Genomic DNA, 21,919 nt, shown 5'->3' with positions numbered 1-21,919 from the left:
TCTCATACGGCCACCCAACACACTAGCAGCCTGCGGCCGCTTCACTCGCACCCACCCCGACGTCCTCCTCGTCCCTTCCCTCAGGGATCGACACTCGCCGGCATGTGATAAGCTTATACCCCCAAACGGACCTATTGAGGCGCGGACGTGATCTGCAGCAGTGCAATATGGAAGTGTTTAAGGATCCGGGCGTGACCTGCCAAATCGCTGCCATCCAACTGCTTGGATGTAAATAAACAATCCTCACCCCCACCGCGCACTGATTGATCACGCAGGAATTACCCGGGAAACATGAGGCGGCCATGTTGGCCACAGAGATCCACGTGCCCCACTAATTAACCCCAGAAGTGCCGGGGAGAGTGACATTAAACAAGAGCGGTGGCCCTTTTCCAACTTGCTGGGTCTTCAAGCGAACGTCTTGGAGACAAACAGGAAAGGTCTGCCCTAATCACACTGTTTAAACGCACAGGTGAGACATCAACATAGTCACATGTCCGTTGGGCCCTTGAGCGAGGCCCTTAACCCTCCAAAATGCTCCAGGGGCCCGAATAAATAGCCTGACCCTGTGCCGTGACCCGAAACTTCACTCTCAGCGGTATTTATGTGTGTGTATCACTTACAAAGGAGAACATGATGGGATATGCAAGAAGAAGCATTCCAGAGTACCTATACTGTGCAAATGGCAAATGAAGCGCAATTTTATTCCAGCTTGAATGGCAATGATCCGAAACGCAGCTAAGCTGCTACGGAGTAGGCGGTACAGATGTGTGTGACGCGGGACGGCAACGAAGGCGGTCTATGTCTGACGGCCACGGAGGCAGGCCACGTCTGACGGCCACGGAGGCAGTCTATGTCTGACGGCCACGGAGCAGTCTATGTCTGATGGTTCATCTGGCCCTTTAAGAAACAACCACAAAGGGTGATTGAAAGACCCAGTACTGAATTTAAACAAAAATCCACTTCTGGAAACTAACAAACGCCAGTTTGGCATCAGTAACGTCGGCTGCATATTACAGTTGGAAATTCAGCTGTGTCCGGAGTCTGCTGACCCAGTACCTGGCTGTAAGTGCTCTGTAACAGATTCATCTCCTCATCTGCTGGACCTCTGGAGGTGTTTAGATGTATAGGAGATCTCCATCCCCAGCTGAACCTTTCAAAGACCCAGCACATTACCTGCCTTTCATGCCAAGCCTACAAGTTTCCTAGGAGAAAATATATATATATGGGGTTTCTCACGGCCAAGAGAACGGCGTAGAGTCTCTGGATGTGGAGTGCTCGTCTGTTTCATGAATTTCCTTTGTGTTCATTTCCTATTTTCTGTGTCACACTGGTTCTTGAGCAGCACCAGTCGAAACCCACGCAGTGTCATCGGTGCCCCCTGGCCGAGACAAAGAGAAAATGGTTTGCTGAGTCGGCAGCCCTCAGACGATGATGCCTTAGGTGGCCACCTATGTCGCCTAATGGGTCAACCAGCGCTGTTCTCAAGTGTAATGTTTTCTAAACCCACACATCAATTTTCCACAAATTCACACTCTCATGCACGAACACAGAACATTCAGTAGGCTCGAGACTGACTTGGCACTTTGTCTAAGCTCAGGTTTGTTGACTCTGCACTGAAATGCATGATTAAAACATCGATCCATCCAACTGCCAAATACTTACCCAGTAGGGGGGGGGGTTTGGAAAGGAGTGCTGGAAGCTATCCCAGGCAGCACAGGACAAAGTTTAAGCAGGAGGAAAAAGCCTATATCACACCAAGGGGGTAGGGTTAGGTCCAACATTGATAGGGACTAAATCAGCCCTGAATCTCCCCTAAACACACAGGTCCCTTCAGGTCAAACCCAAACTTCACCCTTGCATGACACACCAAGTGCTGTTTGCTGGTACTGCAATACGTGACTCTTTGTGTCCTTGAGACCTTTACTGTGGCTGGACTCTCCAGGGAAACACATGCCCATTCCCACACATTCGGTGTCCCTGTTACCGGTCTGCTACTCATATGTACTATCCTGTAAATATCTGTATTCTGTCATTTTATATTATTATACTTCTTTTTCTTATTATATAGCTACATTTATGCCAGAACAAATCTCTCAGGCATGTAAATGCCCTCGGCGAAATAAAGTGATTTTGACTGATGATACAGATTCATTTACTAGATACTTTTATCAAAAGCAATGCACAGTTGAGAGACAGGGCCAGTCCCTGGAGCAATTGGGGTTAAGGGCCTTGTCCAGTGGCCAAACAGTGAAATGATTCTGGCGAGCCTGGGATTTGAACCAACAACCTTCCAATCACAGGCATGGCGTTCTGACCTGCTTAGCCTCACACAGCCCAGCTTGTGTTTGTGGAGCCTCCTATGTTTAAGTCTCTCCAGCTGTTAACTCGCTGGCTGTCGCACAGACACGGACCCCAAAACTAAGCCCCCCCCACCCCTGCCCTTCCTCTCACCTTCCTTACACTGAGACCCCAGCTCCCTGACTCGGGGGGGGGGGGGGGGGGCAGACAGCGTGTGTGTCCACCAGCCTACTACAGCTACAGCTCGCCACACAAGGGAGAGACAAACAGAAACGCAAGGACACGTAAACATGCTGGGGGCCGCAGCTGTTCCCCTCGAACACACACGCGCGCTGATGATATGAGATCAATTACAGCCCTTTTGAGCTATTTTTAACATTGAGCCTAATATCCTGGTTTACCGGCTTAGCATGAGAGCTAACATTTGCAGCAACGGCAAAGCAGAACAGTCAATGAGCTCAGTAAACAGGATTACTTGGAAATAGATTTAATTTCAGGTGACATTTAACAATCTTACACTTAATTTTTAACATCTACTTGACAGTTTTTCTTTAATGTAAAGTAGCAGACCAATATTGCTAAAAAAAAATGTATGAGTGGTGATCATACGTGTGTGTATGTTCCTTCCATGTTTGATGCGACACTCTACTGAAATTTCAAGAATAAATGTCAGGATTCCTTAAGATCTTATGATAAGATCAGAGTGTAACATTTTGCATAAAGAAAGCAGGAAAACCCTCATCACCCAGGTCCAGCAGAACCAGGCTTCAGAACTGCTCTCCAAACATATTGTGGCTTCCTGTTCTTTTTAAGATCTGTTTGCTGAAGATTTTCCAACACAATTACATCAACCAAAGAAAATTCCAAATCACACATGTCAGCTCTGCACAAAAACAGGAGGATGAGGCATGCACAACCCAGAAGAAAAAAAATAATAACAACATTAAAATAATTAAGTAAATAAGTATTTACATGACAAAGACAACATACGCATTGTTGCCTAATCAATATATGGTTAAAACAAATACCAACAGCTTGTTAGATAGAGAGACTCAACAGCCAACCAATATGCTCCTTGTCATGGATTGTAAGGGAGTGAGGATTTCCTCCTAAATAAATTCCAGCGTCTAGCTAGCAATGTGACATAGATGCAATGAGGTCTGCTTTACGAGTGGAGAGCGGAACCTCGGATGGAATCACACCAAACAGAGGTATCGTAGGCCTTGCATGTGTCATGGCAGTTTTCGAGAGTAATCTAAGAATTTGGGTTTTCTGCTTCAGTGCAATAATGCTCTGTAAAGGATCAGTGGATGAGTCAGTGAACCAGAGCCTGCATTTCTCTCCATGAAGGGCCATAAAGCTTCACAAATCTGAATAATGAGTATCTATGGCAGCTGTCACATGCCGTTGGTTGAAACGTCATCAGGGTTTCACCAATTCAGTTGGTTGATAGGCAGTCCAGGTATATTGGTGCCCTGTGATTGGCTGGTGATCCTTCACAGGGCAGAATTTGGGGAGGGGGGGGGGAAATCCCCCGGCCCCTTGCTGGTCTCAAGTTTTTTTTTTTAGTAACAAAATACATAGGTCAAATGACATCTCCAGACCATTTATATGGCAGTTTCGGTTAAAATATTATAATCTATAATAATACAGGCCTAAAATATTTTATATTTGGCTGAACAATCTGCCAGCCCAATACCTAACCCTTGATAGGAGAATTTTACCGCCAGTCTACCTGCCCCCATCCTGATTGGTGAGTTTTGCTGCTGCCGTCCAAGGCTTTGATTAGCATTTAGCATATTATTAAGGCTTTGATTAGCATATTATTGATCCTCCATTATTTTTAATTCCCTCTCATTTCTCTTTCAGCTCCAAAAAAATACTTAAGGGGGCCACCTCCCTATGTCAGCCTAGGGTCCCTACAGAAGTTGGTTCCTGGTTCCTGTATGTGCCCCACTATATTACCTGCGAATCCCAGCACACGGCCCAGATCAGCAAGTCGCTAACTGGAGATATAGCTACTGAGTATGGATGGATGGATGGATGGATGTTACAGACACTTTTTTCATGAAGCCCACCACATGTCACCATTATAAGGCAGCTGCAGACAAATTGAACCCCTGTCATTCTGGTTGTTTCTGACATGGTTAATGTTGACAATGCAAATATAAACCAAAGCTTTATTGTAGCTGAAACTCCCACCACAATTAAACAAAACTCATTGCATAGCGCATGAGCTGGACACGGATGGGAGTTACGCTTTTGTTTAACTTATTTTCTTTATAATGTGATTAAAGGGAAAATTATATAAATAAAGAATGCCGGAGACACCGATGATGAATTGAGCAGACCAACGTCACGCTGCTTAGCTCTGCACATGTGGGCGGAAGAGGCGTGTGCGTTTGCACGTGTGTGTTTTAGACGTGTCGACTTGTGCATCTGGCTGGATGATTTTGGAAAGATCCTCACAGCCCATGGCCTGTTTAAAGTCGCGTTCCAGGAGACGGGGGCCTGATTAGGCCTAATGCTCTCCTCAGCATAGCCGTCAATCTTCATCGTCGACTCGTCATGCCTCCCTGGTGCTGAGAGCCTGTTTGCACAACCCAGGTTCATTTGCCGAGAGACTGAAAACACATAATAAACACGCAGATTAAAACTATTTGAAGTCCCAGGTTTAAATAACACTGTTTTGTGCGTTGTGAAGGTATAACTGTAAATGGAGTGAGAAAAATGAAACGCTTCTCATTCGTTTGACCAAACAGAATGTTTCTCATACTTCCAAATGTTTGTTTTAAACCTTGATTCATATTTTAAAATTGTTTATTAAACCAAGTTCTTCCATGAAAACTATCTTACAAAACGTTACACTTTCTTGCCAGTTTAGACCTCCTGAATCTACTACCCCTTTGTGGTGAAACTATTACTATCTACATTTACTACCTAAATACATTTACATTTACTAAATAAATACTATACATCCATTTATCAATTCCTCCATCCATCTGCCCATCCTATGGAGGGTGTTTGTAAAAATATTCAATAAATAAATGATATTTAACTGATTATTTAAATTACAGTTTAAATTGTCATTTAAATGATTATTTGAATTCTAATTAAAATTGTTGTTTAATTATTTATAAATATGACATTTAAATTATTATTTAAATTATCATTTAAATTGTAATTTAAACAATTATTTAAATAATCATTTAAATTGTTATCTAAATCATTATTTAAATTACACCAGCAACCATTAATATTATCTGTCAAAATCACCCATCAAACTCAGTAGGCGGGCACTAAACAAAACCTAACATCTAATTGGTTGCATTGCAAACTAAGTCACAACAGAGTGATCTCGCCTTCTCAGATGCATTCTTATTTCTGTCCTGGGGCTGTATAAGAGGGTTCCTGACAGAGGGAGCAGGAACCACACCTCACACCCTGGGTCAAGGGAGCCCAAAGAGAGCCCTCTAACTTTAAATAATCTGCTGGAATGAATTGTCAAGGATACATATTTGTAAAAACTTTATATTGTTTTTTGTATCACATAATTTTATCTTCCTAATTTTCCTTGACATATTTCCTTGAAATTTTTATCTTCCCCACAATGCAAAAAAAAATGGTTCAGGCTGTTGTTTTAGTGCTGTGTTCTTTGTATACGGATTACCAAATTATCTGGATTTAATTGTTGATGATTTGACAAGATTGCGGATTTCTCAGTTATTTGGAACTCTTCTTGGATTGTTACAGCAACCAATCTGTATGATCTAACCTGCCTGGAGATATATACAGGGGATGGACAATGAAACTGAAACAGCTGGTTTTAGACCACAATATTTTGTTAGTATGGTGTAGGGCCTCCTTTTGCGGCCAGTACAGCATCCGTTTGTCTTGGGAATGACAGATACCAGTCCTGCACAGTGGCCAGAGGGATTTTTAGTCAGTTCTCTAGCAGACCAGTGGCCAGGTCACTATGTGATGCTGATGGAGGAAAATGTTTCCTGACTCGCTCCTCCAAAACACCCCAAAGTGACTGGTGACTGTGCAGATCATGGCAGATGTTCAGCTTCACCTTCATGTTCATCAAACCACTCTATCACCATGCAGTCTTGCTGTGTATATTTGTGCATTATCATCCTAATACACAGCACCAGCTACACTGTGTGAACATGGTACTGCAGAAAGGTTTGGAAGTCTTTGGCAGTGACACACCCATCTAGCAGTATTGGGCCTAGGGAATGCCATGATATTTCAGCCCAAACTATCACTGATTCACCCCTGTTCTGCACTCTGGGTACACAACAGGCCGGATGGTGAGCCTCTTTGGGGCTTCTCCACACCGTAACTCTTCCGTAAGTGGGAAAGACAGTGAAGATGGACTCAGCAGAGAACAATACATGTTTCACAATGTCCAAAGCCCAAGATTTGTGCTGCTGGCACCATTGAAACTGATATTTGGCATTAGCACGAATGACCAAAGGTTTGGCTATAGCAGCCCATTCATGAACATCGACCCTGAGGAGCTCCAGACAAACAGTATTGGTGGAAACAGAAGAATTGAGGTGTGCATTTGCTCCCACAGTTATTCCCATTGGATGTGGTCCATCTTTTATAGTAGCATGCCAGTGTTACCATGGATCGCAATACACCACAGAGACTTACTGTCCTGGTCACAGATGCACAAGTGAGATGTGCACCAACAATTTATCCTCTTTTAAACTCTGATATGTCTCCCATTATGGTGTCTGAACTGCAACATTTTATGTACAGCTGTGCTATTGCATATTTTTGGACTGGTGGGGGGGATACAGAACTGGAGGAAACCCCATGGGGGTAGAGGGAGAGCATGCAAACTGCACACACACAGAACCCTAGTGGAAACTCAAACCCTGGTCCCAGAGGTGTGAGGCAACAGTGTTAACCACTGCATCACCATGCTGCCCCCACATAGCGTAATGCCAAACTCAATTTAGTCTATTTAGTTACCTAAATACTACGCAGCTCCATTCATTACATAACGATAAAAATTATACATATTGAGGCACGTTTTACTAATTTGTTCTCTCATTTTAGTTCAATTTTGGGCATGTTTCATTAATTTGTTCCCATGATATATTTAAATGCGGCCATGATATAGGCTACACAGATACTCCTCGTTTAATGACCGAGTCCCGGTCCTACGACTAGGTCGAATTGGTCGATAAGCGTACTGTACTGGTAGTGGGTTTGTATCAACCATCATTAGATATTAATGTCACTTTTCCACCATTTCTAGCATTTTTTATTTCTTTATAAATGTTTATACGGTAGTGTACTGTATACTGTAATAAACAGAATAGAGGAAATCAGCTCTAGTATACAATACCGACTGGTTTGAGAGCTGGCTGTAAGTTCAGGCAATCGTTAAACAGGTAGGTCTTTAAGTGAGGAGCGTCTATATCATTTTTTAATCCTTAGGTCTTAGTCATGAGCAGCCTGGGACGCCACACATTTCCTTGGTTGTGTAAAAGGAAAAAGGGCAGATTAACTGTTATCCTAAAGTTAGGAGAGCTTATTTAAGATTTTGGGAAGTTCCCAGGATGCAGCAGACGATGCAGTTATAAATGAGAATTCAATTGACAAGGCGAGATTGATCTGTTCTGACTTTGCAATGTAACCACACAGCCCACTAAGTTTGATGGGCGACCTTTAAAGATAGTTGTAATGGTTACTGATGTAATTTAAACTGAAAATAAAATAATAATATTTAAATGACTATTTAAATAATCATTTAAATGACGTATTTATTTATTGAATATTGCCACAAAAGACCCTCTATACCATCCATCCATCAGTTCATCAATCCATCTACTGATTACATATTACTGGTAGTGTGTGGCTCAGTGGGCTAAGCCTGTGTGCCTGTAAGCAGAAGGTCGTTGGTTTAAACCCAGCTTCAGCACGTCTACAGGTCCTTAAGCAAGGCCCTTAACCCCCAGCTCCCTGGGTGCCCCTTTGCAGACAGCTTATTCTACCAAGAGGGAGGTGTAAAGACAATTTCTCCATGGGGATCCATGAAGTACCTATTATTATTACACAAGAGTGTAGCTGCAAATTCTGGGCCTCCTGTCAAAATGACACCTTTGCCAAACAGAATTTATAATCCTAAGTACACAAGGGGCCCCTGTATAGTGTTGGCCCCCCCTGAATCTGCCAGGGTGTCCATACCGTTAATGTACGGCACATGTAACAAAATGTCCTCTTTGTCTCTCCAAACTCTTTAATTCACCCACTCTCATTAGCGATAACTAAACTAGCGGCCCAGAAGGTGGCATTTTCCCCTGCATTTCAGCTGCCGGCTCTCTGATGGACAGGACGGTGCGGACAGACCCGGCCATCGAGCACCTTGTTTCTCCCCTCAGAGCAAACAGAGACCGATCTGTTCCCGCAGGCCGTCGGTCCAGCTGGCCTAAGCTACTATTACTAAACCAACAGCGACCCGTCTCACCCACCCCCCCCCCCCCCCCACCCAAAGGGGGCTTTGCGGCACTGTGGCTACATGAACAAAATCCATATAGACTCATTTATTGCTCTTGGAGTCCCTTCCCACAGGTTTAAAACTTCATTTTCAGTCGTTTATTTGATTAAGAGAATAATTGCCTTAAAACCCCAGGGATGACCTGCAACTCGGCCTGGGTGTTTTGCTCGCGGTGGGGATGGTAGGCAGGTTCCCCCAACCAAACCCAACGACCTTCCTAAAATAATGATTTCTGTGTGTACGTGTGGTAGTAGCCCTGAGCCTGTAAATAGTTTTACTGTAAACTGTGTCTGCCCTGTGTGCATTAACACGTCAGTGCCGCTCTACCCTCAGGACTTTCACGGGAACCTAAATATAGAGGACGATATTGTGTCACTGAACAAACAAATGACCGCGCGGATTTAAGTAACATGCAACAGACCGGTGATGTTGCACATTAACACCATTGTGCAAATGTATATACAATTAATTACAGTATTAGTTGCCAAGATATTACCCAGGGAAATTAGTCTCCGCCTCATAACTGTGCAGGAATCTCTTTGGTCCTGACAGGGTAATAGTCAAGATTAAGAGGTGTCTGACATTTACAGGAGAACAGCTTCTGGTTGTTTAACGCATAGCAGACTTTAAATCATATGGGGTTCTTACTGGTTTTATTGGGTCCTGTGTGTGAGTGTGACAGAGAGAGTTGACATTAGTAAAACCAGGAATAAAAATATGACGTTTCATGTTTTCCACACATTTAATTATGAACATCAAAAATTTTAATCATGAATGCTTTTCCTGCTATTAACGATCACTATATATCTATTGAAAATTATACTTGAGGGACTGCAAATGTGCTTATACCTGATTGATTTTACATTTTAAAAGTTACATTTTAATTTAAATTGAAAAGATATTTCTGCTTTCTTTCTGTTACGCATGCTCAATTTAGCTTTTGAATACTCCGTGACTTTCCTGGGGTGTGGAGTACCTGGTTGGACAGTTGCTACATCGGTGTTAGAGGAATTTGATTATATGGGAATGTTGCCAATCCGTCATGAGACTGCGTTATTAGATCGTGGACTTGTAAATAGATTTCAGTTCCAATTATGACAACCAGCATCTCTACAGTTAGATGTTTACAATACAACACAATACAACAGAATACAATGCAATACAATACAAAACAATACAATACATTGTTTCCATGATTTACATCCCGGCATTGACACGGTTGTATCAGCTGCTGGTTCTATAAAAAAAAAAAAGTACCCCATTGTAGCAAAAGCAAATGTCTCATCCATTCTTTCTATACTAGTTGTCCGCTTTTACTCTTCCAGTTACTCCGCGATTGCACAGTCCCGATTATCTTCAGCCTTCCTGCGCTGTAATCGCACCATACGCTGTTTGCTATAGCATTGTTTCTAAGTGTGGAACACCCACGGTGAGGAGATGCTATCTGCGATTCCCATCTCAGTGGGTCTTATACAAGAGCAGCAACTCACATCGCAGGAGGGACTAATACACTGAGGTGCTGTTAAATAAACCAGAAAATCACGCATAATTCAAATATATGGGGTGCCCTCATAAACAACCAAGACCAGGCAGCAGTAATAAAAGAACTTTTCATGTCCAAACCGCATAACGCACAAAGTAATACGGGGGAGGTTATAATATACGCCTTTTATTTATTGTGAAAATAAAATATTCAATGACAGAAAACGACTCATATAGCAATTACGTGTTTACTTTCCACAAGATACGTTTGCTAACAATAATCACATAAGCGTTTGTATTATGACTTTATACATTTATAGTTTTTTTTAACAGACAAAATCACACTCAGAACACTGAGGAAATATATAGGCTTATATATTTAAAAATTCCAAGTTTAACTTCTCATTTGTGGGTGACGTCTTATTTACAGGTTCCGCCAAAATAATCACATATACACAGGAAATGCTGGGAGCCCTGAGTTCCTGCGAACGCAGGAAGGTTTATTTATCTCCACGCGCATTCCTGATTCGCAGCATGAGCTTCAGCGGAGTGGAACCTCGGGCTATATTTAGAGAGCCGGAGTTTGGGCAGGCAGAGGAGAGAAGTGCTCTATTCAAGAAATGCAAGTTTTAAGCACAGAAATATTTCTGCAGCATTTGTCTGATGACTATGCAGGTGTCATTCCGTGTTTTGTGCGTGTATGCATGATTTAACAGCTATCCAAGCCTGGAGTCCCGTCATTACTCCCGTTTCTACTCATTTATATTATTTTAATAAGGGATCGGTTATGAAATAAAATGGCATAGTAATCGGAATGCATGGACCAGTGACTTACTGACCAAACATGACGTTCTTATTTGTAAAAAAATATATATAAGACCGTTGTCTATGGAGTCAGTTTCACAAAGGAGAAACTAATTTTGTTTTAAAATGCCAGTCGGCTAAGCGTTCGTTCTATTGGCGTCGGATAACACACTTGTGGAAACATCACGCACTATATTTAAAACAGTGTACGTACTATAGGTGTCCATGTGCTGGTTCTAAGTGTGTATGTTTCTGCACGTGCATCTGCATGCGCCTCACTTCGGCAGCCAATGGGCTACTTCGACAAGCCCAGTGAAGATTTGTCTTTTTTAGAGTAGGGCTATTAAATAAATTGGGTTTTAAAAAAGAACTAATACATAAAGCAACACATTGTAGCAAATGTTTTAAGTGAAAGTAATAATGAAAAAAAAAAACTGTTTGCTTATATTCTTCATGTTTCAATCACGTGATTTTTTTGTACCTACATCGTTTTGTGTATAAGTAATAGTTCTAATAGGAAATATTAGAATTGAAATTAAAATAAATACACATTTCAAATTATTGTAATCAAATATTTATTTTAGAACTGTAAAAATACACAGTTGACTCACAATTTGAGTTTACATAACTATCTAATATGATTAAATCAAGCGACAAATGTGCATATAAAAATAGACATTTTATTAATTTTTACGAAACGTTAACATCGATGCACAGTACCAGCCCATCAAAAGGTAAATCTAGATTTTCCACGGCGATGCCCTCAGTCATAGCAAGAGCGGTGGGCTGCAGTCCGCATCCGCTTTGCGAGCATAAAGGTGAAACAGACATCACAATTACAAAGGGAGCTGCACGCTGCAAGGATTAAAGATAATGTAATGTAAAATTATTTACTATCACGGCGAGGTGCTGCTCGCGGTTACAGTGATCACACAGAGTGCAGGACATGCACTGGCCTCGGATAGTCATCATTCATTTTAAGATTTACATGGGTATGAATTTCGCTGTCCCCAATTGCATACTTCACGAAATACATCGGCCTCACGCTTTTGCAACGCAAAGCGTTTCATTATATATTTTTTTTTACTGCTGTAAATGTTAAGCAGAACATAAGAATTCAGTGTCAGAGTTTTTAAAAACAGTTGGTACATTTCTCAGGTACACCTCAACAAAGACAAACATCCAGAAAGCGATAAAAATCGGGTCAGCCGAACTAGCTGCCTTGGCGTCCTTAGGACTGGAAAAAGGTTTGACTTAATTCATTTCGTCTCCAAGTTCCTTACTTGAAAGACGCAATAACTGGCCTCTAGTGAATTAAACAGCATATATGCAGAAACGCTCATTGTCACAATCTGAAACAACAATTAGTACAACACGAAAAAAAACACGTATTCACTCCTACCAAAAGTGTGTATATTTGCATATTTTGGACCAGTAAGACAGGACCTTTGAGGGTATATTAAAGGAGTCTCTAGTATTATTCTAAATCTCTTCATTAGAAATGGAATATTTTATCTGGGTATGTGAGCGACAGATAGGGGCAAATGGGGAATCCGATCTGATACAACTGTGGGGCGCGGGTTCCAATCATCACCGAGGCGTTGAGCGCATAGCTCTCCTCCGGGAAGCTTTGGTTTTGATTCCCCTTTTTTGCCAGAATGCTGTCTATGCTGAAACCTTTGGACTTTGGCGCAGTTCGGGTGCCGCTAACTTGATCCACTCCTTTCGGTCTGGACGCACGGGTGGACAAATGACCTACTTGGAGGGGAGATCTCGCCCGTGGCGCCTCTTCGGGCGCCGACCTGTTTTCCGACTCATTGCTTTGGATAGGGGTGGCTCCTCTATGATGCTGCATATCTACCCATGAAACGCTGCCACCATTCTCTGCTGAGTCAAAGCTTAATCCACTGTCCCCCTCCGACGCCTTATACCAGTCCTGAGTGGAAATTGGGGTTGAGGGATTCGTGGGCATTGCATGCTTTCCATCCGAATCATCCTGTTCATTCTCCAGCTTCAGCTGTAGATGCTTCCCAGCGCCTTCTCCCCCCGTTTCGATGGTTTCCTTCTCTACCATTTCTACCTGAACGCTTGCGGGGGGTCTGGAACAAGGAGGAGGGACAAGCGATCCGTTCCTTTTGTGGAACGATTTATTTTCGGGGGACTCCTGGTTCTTGGTCTTTCTCTTCCTGCGCCTGTAGTTCCCGTTTTCGAACATGTCCAGACACTTGGCATCAAGTGTCCAGTAACTACCTTTACCGGGTCTGCCCTTTTCCCGCGGTACTTTTATAAAGCAGTCGTTTAGCGACAGATTGTGCCGAATCGAGTTCTGCCAGCCCTGCTTGTTGTCATGGTAGAAAGGGAATCGCTCCATGATGAACTGATAAATCCCGCTCAACGTGGCGCGCTGCTCCGGAGCACTTTTAATGGCCATGGCGATGAGGGCAATGTAGCTGTAGGGCGGCTTCTGCGGGGGCTCCTGCCGAGCCGAAGCGAACCCCAAGGCCGGCACAATGCCGCTACTGTCACCGCTGTAGACGTATATAAGAGAAGAGCTGGAAAGATTCAAAGCCGAGGGCGGCATCCCGAGCGATTGGAGTCGACTGCCGTAAAGGCTCATACTTGCAAAATCCTCTTTCGCTTCAGATCTAACTACCAAAGTTGCGTTGAATCCGCAGCAAAGCGGGACCCGACCGGACTCCCCGTCTGCTCTCTGCGGCGTCTCACGGGCTCTCGCTGCCTATCTGCCTCATCAGCCTAAAAATGTTAAATAATTGTTGTAAGTTTGCTATTTTATGTTGACTTTGCGCTGGAAAATAAATTGTCTATGATAAACACTCGTTGTGTTCTCAGCCCACCCACATTAATTAAATTTTCATTGCAGAAACCCACTGCTCTCTCTCCGCGTGTCCCTTTCCTACCAGCCAATGGAGTGCTTGGTTATTCCTTCATTTGTTTATAGAATTAGTCTGTTGATAAGTCTGCCCACCCAAGTTGAATCAAGCTGTGTTTATTTGGAAAAATTTCCGGGCACCCAATACATAAACGCACTGATCTGATGTTTGAAATATCACGTCCACCCTCGACGATGAAAGTTGCTCACACAGAGAGAACAAGCAAACGCGACAAAGCGTCTTCTGGGACTGCCTGTAACTTTCTCTAAGACAGAGATGTACTAATGTGATTCAACATCTCTGCCTACATTCGGATTGTGATCATTTGTCATAAAAATATATGAGAAATTGTTTAACCGTTATATTTCGGCATTGTATTTGCCCGTAAGCATATTTCTTACAGGGGGTAGAAAACAGAAACGTAAAGATTTCTGAACTGTGTAATTTTATTTCCGTGTAGTTTAATGATTCCTTATCAACGCGTTAAAGAGGAACGTTAGCGCACGCGGCGTTTTACGCTTTTACCGTGTTTACCATACGGAGCACAGACAGTTACTACCATAAAAGGGAAATCTGGCAGGACGTGGAGGTAAATTGTATTATTTGCGAATGCGTTCCTGTTGCTTTATATTATGTATTTTCCTGTTTATAAAACGTAGAGGGATTATAACAACTTTACAAGTGCAGACAGATGGTTCGTGCTTACATTACGAGTTTGGATGTTTCCGCGGATAAACTCGGGACCTTCCTTCATTTGTCTTTTTTTCCTTTTACAGGCGGTGATTCATTGAGAAACAAGACTAAGAATCAACAGTCTCCCTCGATCTGTAGTCGTTATTCAGCTCGCCCTATTTCACGAGCCCGTTGGTTTTCTGCGTTTTAGCATCATTTATTGAACCAGCAAACATCTGCAGGGATTTGTATACTAACTAGTCAGCAACCCAATCAACTGCGTTCGGGCTAAATGAAAGCCTTTTAGCTAACTATCACATCTGGGTCGTTGAAATCTTGAACTACAAAATAATCAAACAAAATATTTTTCGTTCTGATAACGTTGCAGGCTGTGTTGCATTTATCGTGTGGTCATGCACACGTTTTTGTTCGTTTTGCCCTGGCCATTTAAAAAGGACTGTAGGGCCTATAATATTCAGAATATATAGGCCTATTCAGTCATTTATTAATCATTCCTTTGCCCGAATATAACTTTGGTGAAATTTAGCCCTAATTTGTACCTAACATTTAGAAGGTTACACAGAATATGGCATACAAGACTTGACAACAGCTAAAGATTACAAAGATTTTTCAAATCTCATTGGCATTTCAATCAGCAGCATAAATTAATAACGCGCTGGCGCGTGATGGTAACAAACATTGGCATTAAAATACAGAGATTTAGTAATATCAGTAAATTGCTGTTGTGCACCTCAGTTCATGCATGATTACCTCGCGTCGCACATTTGGTGAGTGTTTGCCCGAAACCACAGAATGTGTAGAGTGACATAAAACCATACCTATTAAGAGTAACCATTCACAGAACTTATTCTATGGAAAAAGCGCAGTGCTATAGCATCCATAACGAACTTGATAACATTCATAGTTGATATCGGTCACTATAGCCGTATATAGCGCGCGGCAGGCTACTAATCAGCTGCACAACGAAAGCCTTATTTGCGTAATTGGATGCTAAAAGGTAACTGTGGCACGAATATTTGTTTTCAGATCCCAAATAAACAGTTTGAAGTTTATTAATTGAAACATATAAGCTCAGCTTTTAAAACGAACAACTCCATATTCAAATATTCCGTCATACTCAAGCCTCCAGGAATTTCCTTTTCCGCCGGCAAAAGTGACTCGATCAATACAAATATTAAATAATCAAGACTCGTTATAGAAATTAAACGGTATATAAGCTTCGAACTGGAGTTGTCCTCGGAAATTGAGCCTGTTGCACATGATTTACGACTTGAGTTTATAAAAGTAGCCTACACTGAAAGATCTATTTATGCCTAGGACACAATAGCCTTCATCACACAATAACGATTTCTTTTATATTTTAAAGTTTGTAAATGATGTAAACAATGGTCATGCGACAAATCTGATTTGGTATCCTGTAGCATTACGTGTTTATAATACAATACCGCCCTGACACTTCTGTAGGAATCAATAGAATACCTAAACCGCGGCTTTTGTTCAAACATTCTTGCAACAGAAAATTATGCAATATACAATTTAAATAAATGATCTTTTAAGCTTTTTAAATTATAGAGGATGCTTTGTAACAATATTCAGTAAACGTGTAATTTAAATGATTATTTAAATGAAAATTCAAATAGTTATTTTAAAGATAATTTATAAATATGTTATTTAAATGATTATGATCTAAATTACAGTTTGAATTATACCAGCAACAATAAAACTTTCTGTCAAAGTCACCTATCACACTTAGTGGGCGGACTCTAGACATTGCACGTCACCACAGATCGATCTTATGTAGTCTATTGAATTCTCATTTGTAAACTAATTTTGTCTGTGCCGTCCTGGGGCCGTATTACATCCTAACTTTCCAAATTCTTATGTATAAACTCTCCTAACTTTAGGATAACAGTTAAGCTGTCATAACTTTCACTGGCCACGAAATAATGTTAGCTATAGCTATAAACAGAGGCCTATTTAATCTGCATGGCTCTTCTTTTATTGCTTTTAGAGAACCAACGAAAGGTACGAACCCCCGCTCGTGACATTACATAAAGAGTATATTTATCGTGGCCACGTTTCAATATATCGTGGGAGTGAATTATAGTAGCCCCCCCCCCCGTATCCGCGGTTTCAACTAGCCGCGGTTAACCTTGGTGAAAAGATAATGTTAAATGTATATATTGTTGTTTAGTTGGTCCTTTAGTAGATTTTTCCGCTATCCCTTGATACATGATGTTTTTTCATTGCTTTATTATCTCTTGAGAATTAGGCTAAAACGTCCGAATCCATTTCATTCGAAAGAGATTAGCATGTTTTTAATGATGGCTATGTCTTACTGTGCATAATTTATCAATTAAACTTTACCATACTTACGCACACAAAAATCACACTATACATGGGCTCCACCGTTTGTTCGGCCATCCGCTATAGGTCTTGGAATGTTTCACTCAGATACGGGGACTACTCCAGTAAACAGTGCGTGTGTGTGTGTGTGAGTAACACGGCATTAGGATGGAACAGACAAAACGCGGCTATAAATGATAATTCAATGGACAAGGCTAGATCGATATGTTGTGGCTTTGCAATGTAACCAATTAGATGTTAGGTTTTGTTTAGAGCCCGCCCACTACGTTTGATGGGTGACCTTGACAGGTAATTGTAATGGTTGCTGATATAATTATGGATCCAAGCACGTAGTGTTGAATGAAAAATGATTTAAACAAAAACAATTTAAATAATAATTGAAACATTCATTTAGATAACATGTTTATTTATTTATTGCATATCGTTACAAAACACGCCCTCATTAAATGCAATTTAAGCCTTTAAATGCAATTTATTTTTTAATGTACTAATGCTAATATAGTAGAAAACGCGAAAATGACGGCAGTTTTTTCTTTTTATAAGACTGCTTAGTAATTTATATTTTAAGTCCATTTTAGAATGGCAGGTTTTTAAAAAATCTGATATTTGATGCATATTTTCCATTCCGGTAAATACATTTAAATTAGTTATGACCCACAGAAAAACCTCTTTGCAATATATATAAACAAATATGACGCGTGTGTGTGTGTGGTTTTGGCACCATTTCATTGTTTTAAACTACATTTTTAAAATAAATTTCAAGAGTAAACAATGATGATTTACATTTAATGCAATACATTTTTCGTTTGTAATCTCACTGCCCTTAAAATACATTACTCCCGGATTGAAGCACTTAATTCGTAAAATCTGAATAGGCACTTGAGCTTTTAAAAATCCTTAAAAGAAAGAAAATAGAGAATATGTCTGAACGCCTTATACATCGAGTTATAAATATTCTATAAATGTACACAATTCCCTGTTAGTTAAAAAAAATATGACGTTGGGAACCTGTTTGGAGAAAAATGCACACGTAACTTGAGGGGGTATCAACACAGTTATACTACTAATGTACAAATTATGAACAAATGTAGTTGCTACTTAAGATGAAAGATGGATCATGAGATCGGTATTTTACATGTGTTATTCCTTATTTGTTCCTACAGTACTTCCTTCAGTGGCTCCTTCAGCAGTTCGCAACGGTTTATAGAATTAACAGATATAGTATCAAATATCATACTTGCTTGCGATAAAAGATGCGTGACAATGCATTAATGATGAACAAACATGAGATCAGTATGTAATTAAAACGTAGTTTGTGGTTAATTAATGCATAAGTTATAGCAAGCAAGTAAAGTGTTACCAAAAATGGACTGGAATAATAGGTTAAGTTGTGAGGATGTATCCTGACGCAGTACGGCGCACTAATAACTTGTCGCATAAGATGTCCGAGGAGGGTGTAACTTACAACGAGGGCATTTATGCAGGTGTTCAGCAGGAACCTGACTGCTGTCCTGCCGTGATCAGATTCCTGTGGAGTTAAGGATCAAATGTCTATATGTTTTAATCCGGGTATGTTGCCTTTGGGACAGCTAGTTAACCGCAATTGTTCGGACTTTTTAAAAAAGTGTATATTAAACTCTTAGTGTGGCATATATGCATCCATTCAGGAGGAATTCGTTTAGTATTTAACCAACCACTGGCGAACTCTTGATAAAGAACAGGCGACTTTGGGCTGTTCTGTATTATTCCTGCGTTTATCGCCATCTAAGTGTAGCATGAGTGCTTAAGTGTTTAAGACACTTGCTTCTAGAAACACTGTACAATACCACGAGAATCCAACTACTACATTCTTTATGCTGCGATTTTCAATTTATTTATTTTAGTTTCCCCACTGAAAGAGAAGATGAATTAATTCCCAGATTTTATTTTGGCGATTTTCTGTTCTCGTGCACTGTGTGTGACTTACTGTAAGGCAATTGAATGGGCAGGTGTGAACCGGCCATCTGGCATTGCGGGCATCTTATGTTGGCCTGCCAAACCTTATCTTGTGAGACATCGCCGCCCACCCCCATATATCCCAATTTTCTGTGTGGGGCCCACAATCCAGCCCTGCGACTGGAAACTGTGGTTTCATATCACAGCCCAAAGACTATTCATGTAAAACGCCCAGAGTGTATGGATGTGAGTGAGTGTGCATGGGCCAAACACTGGCATCCTATGCACAGTGTGCCTCAGCTTTGTGCCCTATGCTGCCCGCGACTGGCTCCAGGCTGCATGCCATTGACCAGGATAAGCAATTAGAAGATGGATGGATGGATGGATGATATATGAGTAGATGGATTTTGCTAGTAAGGTAGAGCTACTAGGGTCTGAAGTCAGACGACAAGCATCACCTGCACTTAAGCATCATTCAGCAAGCAAACCGCTGAATTAATGACACTTTAGAAGTAATTATGTAAACATTGACAAAGTTTAGTCAGAGCCGGTGTTACACCAGCATCCTTAACATGTTAAGAGGCTTTCTGTTTGTAAAGTTCACATTTGTGTGGATTTCCTCTCGCAGTTCTAAACATGTGGTTAGGTGAATTTGGCATGTCTAAATTGCCCATAATCTATGTTGTGTGTGTACGTGTGTGTGTGGGTTATGTATATATTACATGTAAAAAGTGTCATATTTTGTGTGGTTTCTTATGGTAAAGGTTAGGGCTGGGTAGGGGGTTAGGTTGTCACGGTTATGGATTAGGGTTTTCCCATAGTTAATGGAGAATGGAGAGTCCCCATAATGATATGAATACAAATAAATGTGTGCGTGTGTGTGATCATCTGTCTCTCTGGCTGTGTGTGTGATCATCTGTCTTTCTGGCTGTGTGTGTGATCATCTGTCTCTCTGGCTGGCGTGTGTGTGATCATCTGTCTCTCTGGCTGTGTGTGTGTGTGATCATCTGTCTCTCTGGCTGTGTGTATGTGTGTGTGTGTGTGTGATCATCTGTCTCTCTGGCTGTGTGTGTGTGATCATCTGTCTCTCTGACTGTGTGTGTGTGATCATCTGTCTCTCTGGCTGTGCGTGTGTGTGATCATCTGTCTCTCTGGCTGTGCATGTGTGTGATCATCTGTCTCTCTGGCTGTGTGTATGTGTGTGTGTGTGTGTGTGATCATCTGTGTCTCTGGCTGTGTGTGTGATCATCTGTCTCTCTGACTGTGTGTGTGTGTGATCATCTGTCTCTCTGACTGTGTGTGTGTGCCCTTTAGTAGACTGATATCTTGTTCAGGCTCCTGCCCTGAGATTTCTGCATGGGTTGTCTCATTGTCAGAATGTACTGGATAAATGGTTGTAGAAACGGATGGATTCTGTGTGCTTTCAGCTTCAAAAGCAAACTATTTGGTCCACTTAGTAGTTTTTGTAGTTTTATTTTACTTGAATTAAATGGATATTATGTTTGCAGTGGTTAGCACTGCTGCCTCACAGCAAGAAGGTGCTGGATTCAATCCCCAGATTGGGCATAGGTCCTTTCTGTGTGAAGTTCACATGCTCTTCTCATGTTCATGTGGGATTCCGCTGAGGGCTCCGGTTTCCTCCCACAGTCCAAAAGTGTGCACAGTAGGTTAATTGGTGATTCTAAGTTGGCCCTGTAATTGTGAGGGCATGTGTGTCATGCAGTGTGTGATGACTGCTAACAGTTTTTTCCTGTCTGTGTCCATTGTTCCCAGGATAGGCTCCAGTCCCCCTCACAATGAAGCGATTATGGTGATGAATGGAAGGATGTTTGCAATAATAAATTAATTCCTGATATTAATAAATAATATGATTAAATTAATAAATAATTGTTGCAATGAAATAAATGAAAATAGATATATGTGATATTATAGGGAGCAAATGTTTAGCAAATGTATTTTTGGCATAAAATATTTATATTTTAGTGGCACCATAAAATCTTATATTAGACTACATAGATTGTGTTGTGGGGTGCCACGCACTATTGCCTCATACCTCAGGGCCCTGGGTTCGAGTCTCCGGCACACCTCAGTGTGTGTGGAGTTTGCATGTTCTCCCTGTAGCCGTGTGGGGTTTCCTCTAGGGTTTCCCCCCATGGTGCAAAAACACACTGAAGTTAGTTGGAGTTACCGCATTGTGCATAGGTGTGAATGGTGTGTGTGTGTGTTCCCTGTGATAGGTTGGTGCCTCATCCTGGGCTGATCCCCTGCCTTATGCCCATAGGTTCTGGACCCCTGTAACCCTGCACAGGACAAGCGGTTTCAGAAAATATATGGATGGACAGACATGATGCTGCTAACATACAGTATGACTGGCTGATTAGATATTTTAGATATTTGCTTCAATGAGCAGTTGAACAGCTGTACCTAAAAAAGTGGCCAGTGAGTGTACACACACTATATATATATATATATAGTATTGTTTATATAAGTGATAGCTTTAGTTTTTTTCCTATCTAGAGCCAACTGTATTATGTTTTTTCAGGTAGACGCCTGTGCCTTTGACCGGAAGGACATTGGTTTGAATCCCATGGCCAGCAGAGTTTTTATATTACTGCTGGGCACTTAAGCAAGACTCCAAACTCCAAAAATTGCTCCAGGGGTGCCAGGAAAATGACTGATCTTATATTCTGACAAGAAGCTTGGTTTTCATAAGATGGGATGGGATACTTGCTACGAATACAAGGACAATAAGGGCATTTCATCTATATATACATCTATTAAAAACATTCTTTGCTTGCTACTGTTGCCCCCTAGTGGAAGTGCACAAAAAAACGTACACGATACAGGTTAGATAAATAACTAGTGTCTAACTACTGCTAGTGACTGGTGTTGCATGTGATATTTCCACAGTCATTCCCTTCCTAGTAAA

General features: G+C 41.4%; 1 protein-coding gene across 1 annotated transcript; it reads right to left on the bottom strand.

Annotated features, from left to right (window-relative positions):
* Positions 1–11,734: 11,734 nt before the first annotated feature.
* Positions 11,735–14,174, bottom strand: foxl1 (forkhead box L1). Its single transcript, XM_023827117.2, has one exon. The coding sequence runs from the start codon at positions 13,719–13,721 to the stop codon at positions 12,600–12,602; it is 1,122 nt and encodes a 373-aa protein (XP_023682885.1). The 5' UTR covers positions 13,722–14,174; the 3' UTR covers positions 11,735–12,599.
* Positions 14,175–21,919: the final 7,745 nt, after the last annotated feature.

This window comes from Paramormyrops kingsleyae, chromosome 13, assembly GCF_048594095.1.
Source record: "Paramormyrops kingsleyae isolate MSU_618 chromosome 13, PKINGS_0.4, whole genome shotgun sequence".
Taxonomy (NCBI): Eukaryota; Metazoa; Chordata; class Actinopteri; order Osteoglossiformes; family Mormyridae; genus Paramormyrops; species Paramormyrops kingsleyae.
The sequence above is the reverse complement of the archived record's forward strand: the minus strand, read 5'-3'. Positions and strand labels throughout refer to the sequence as shown.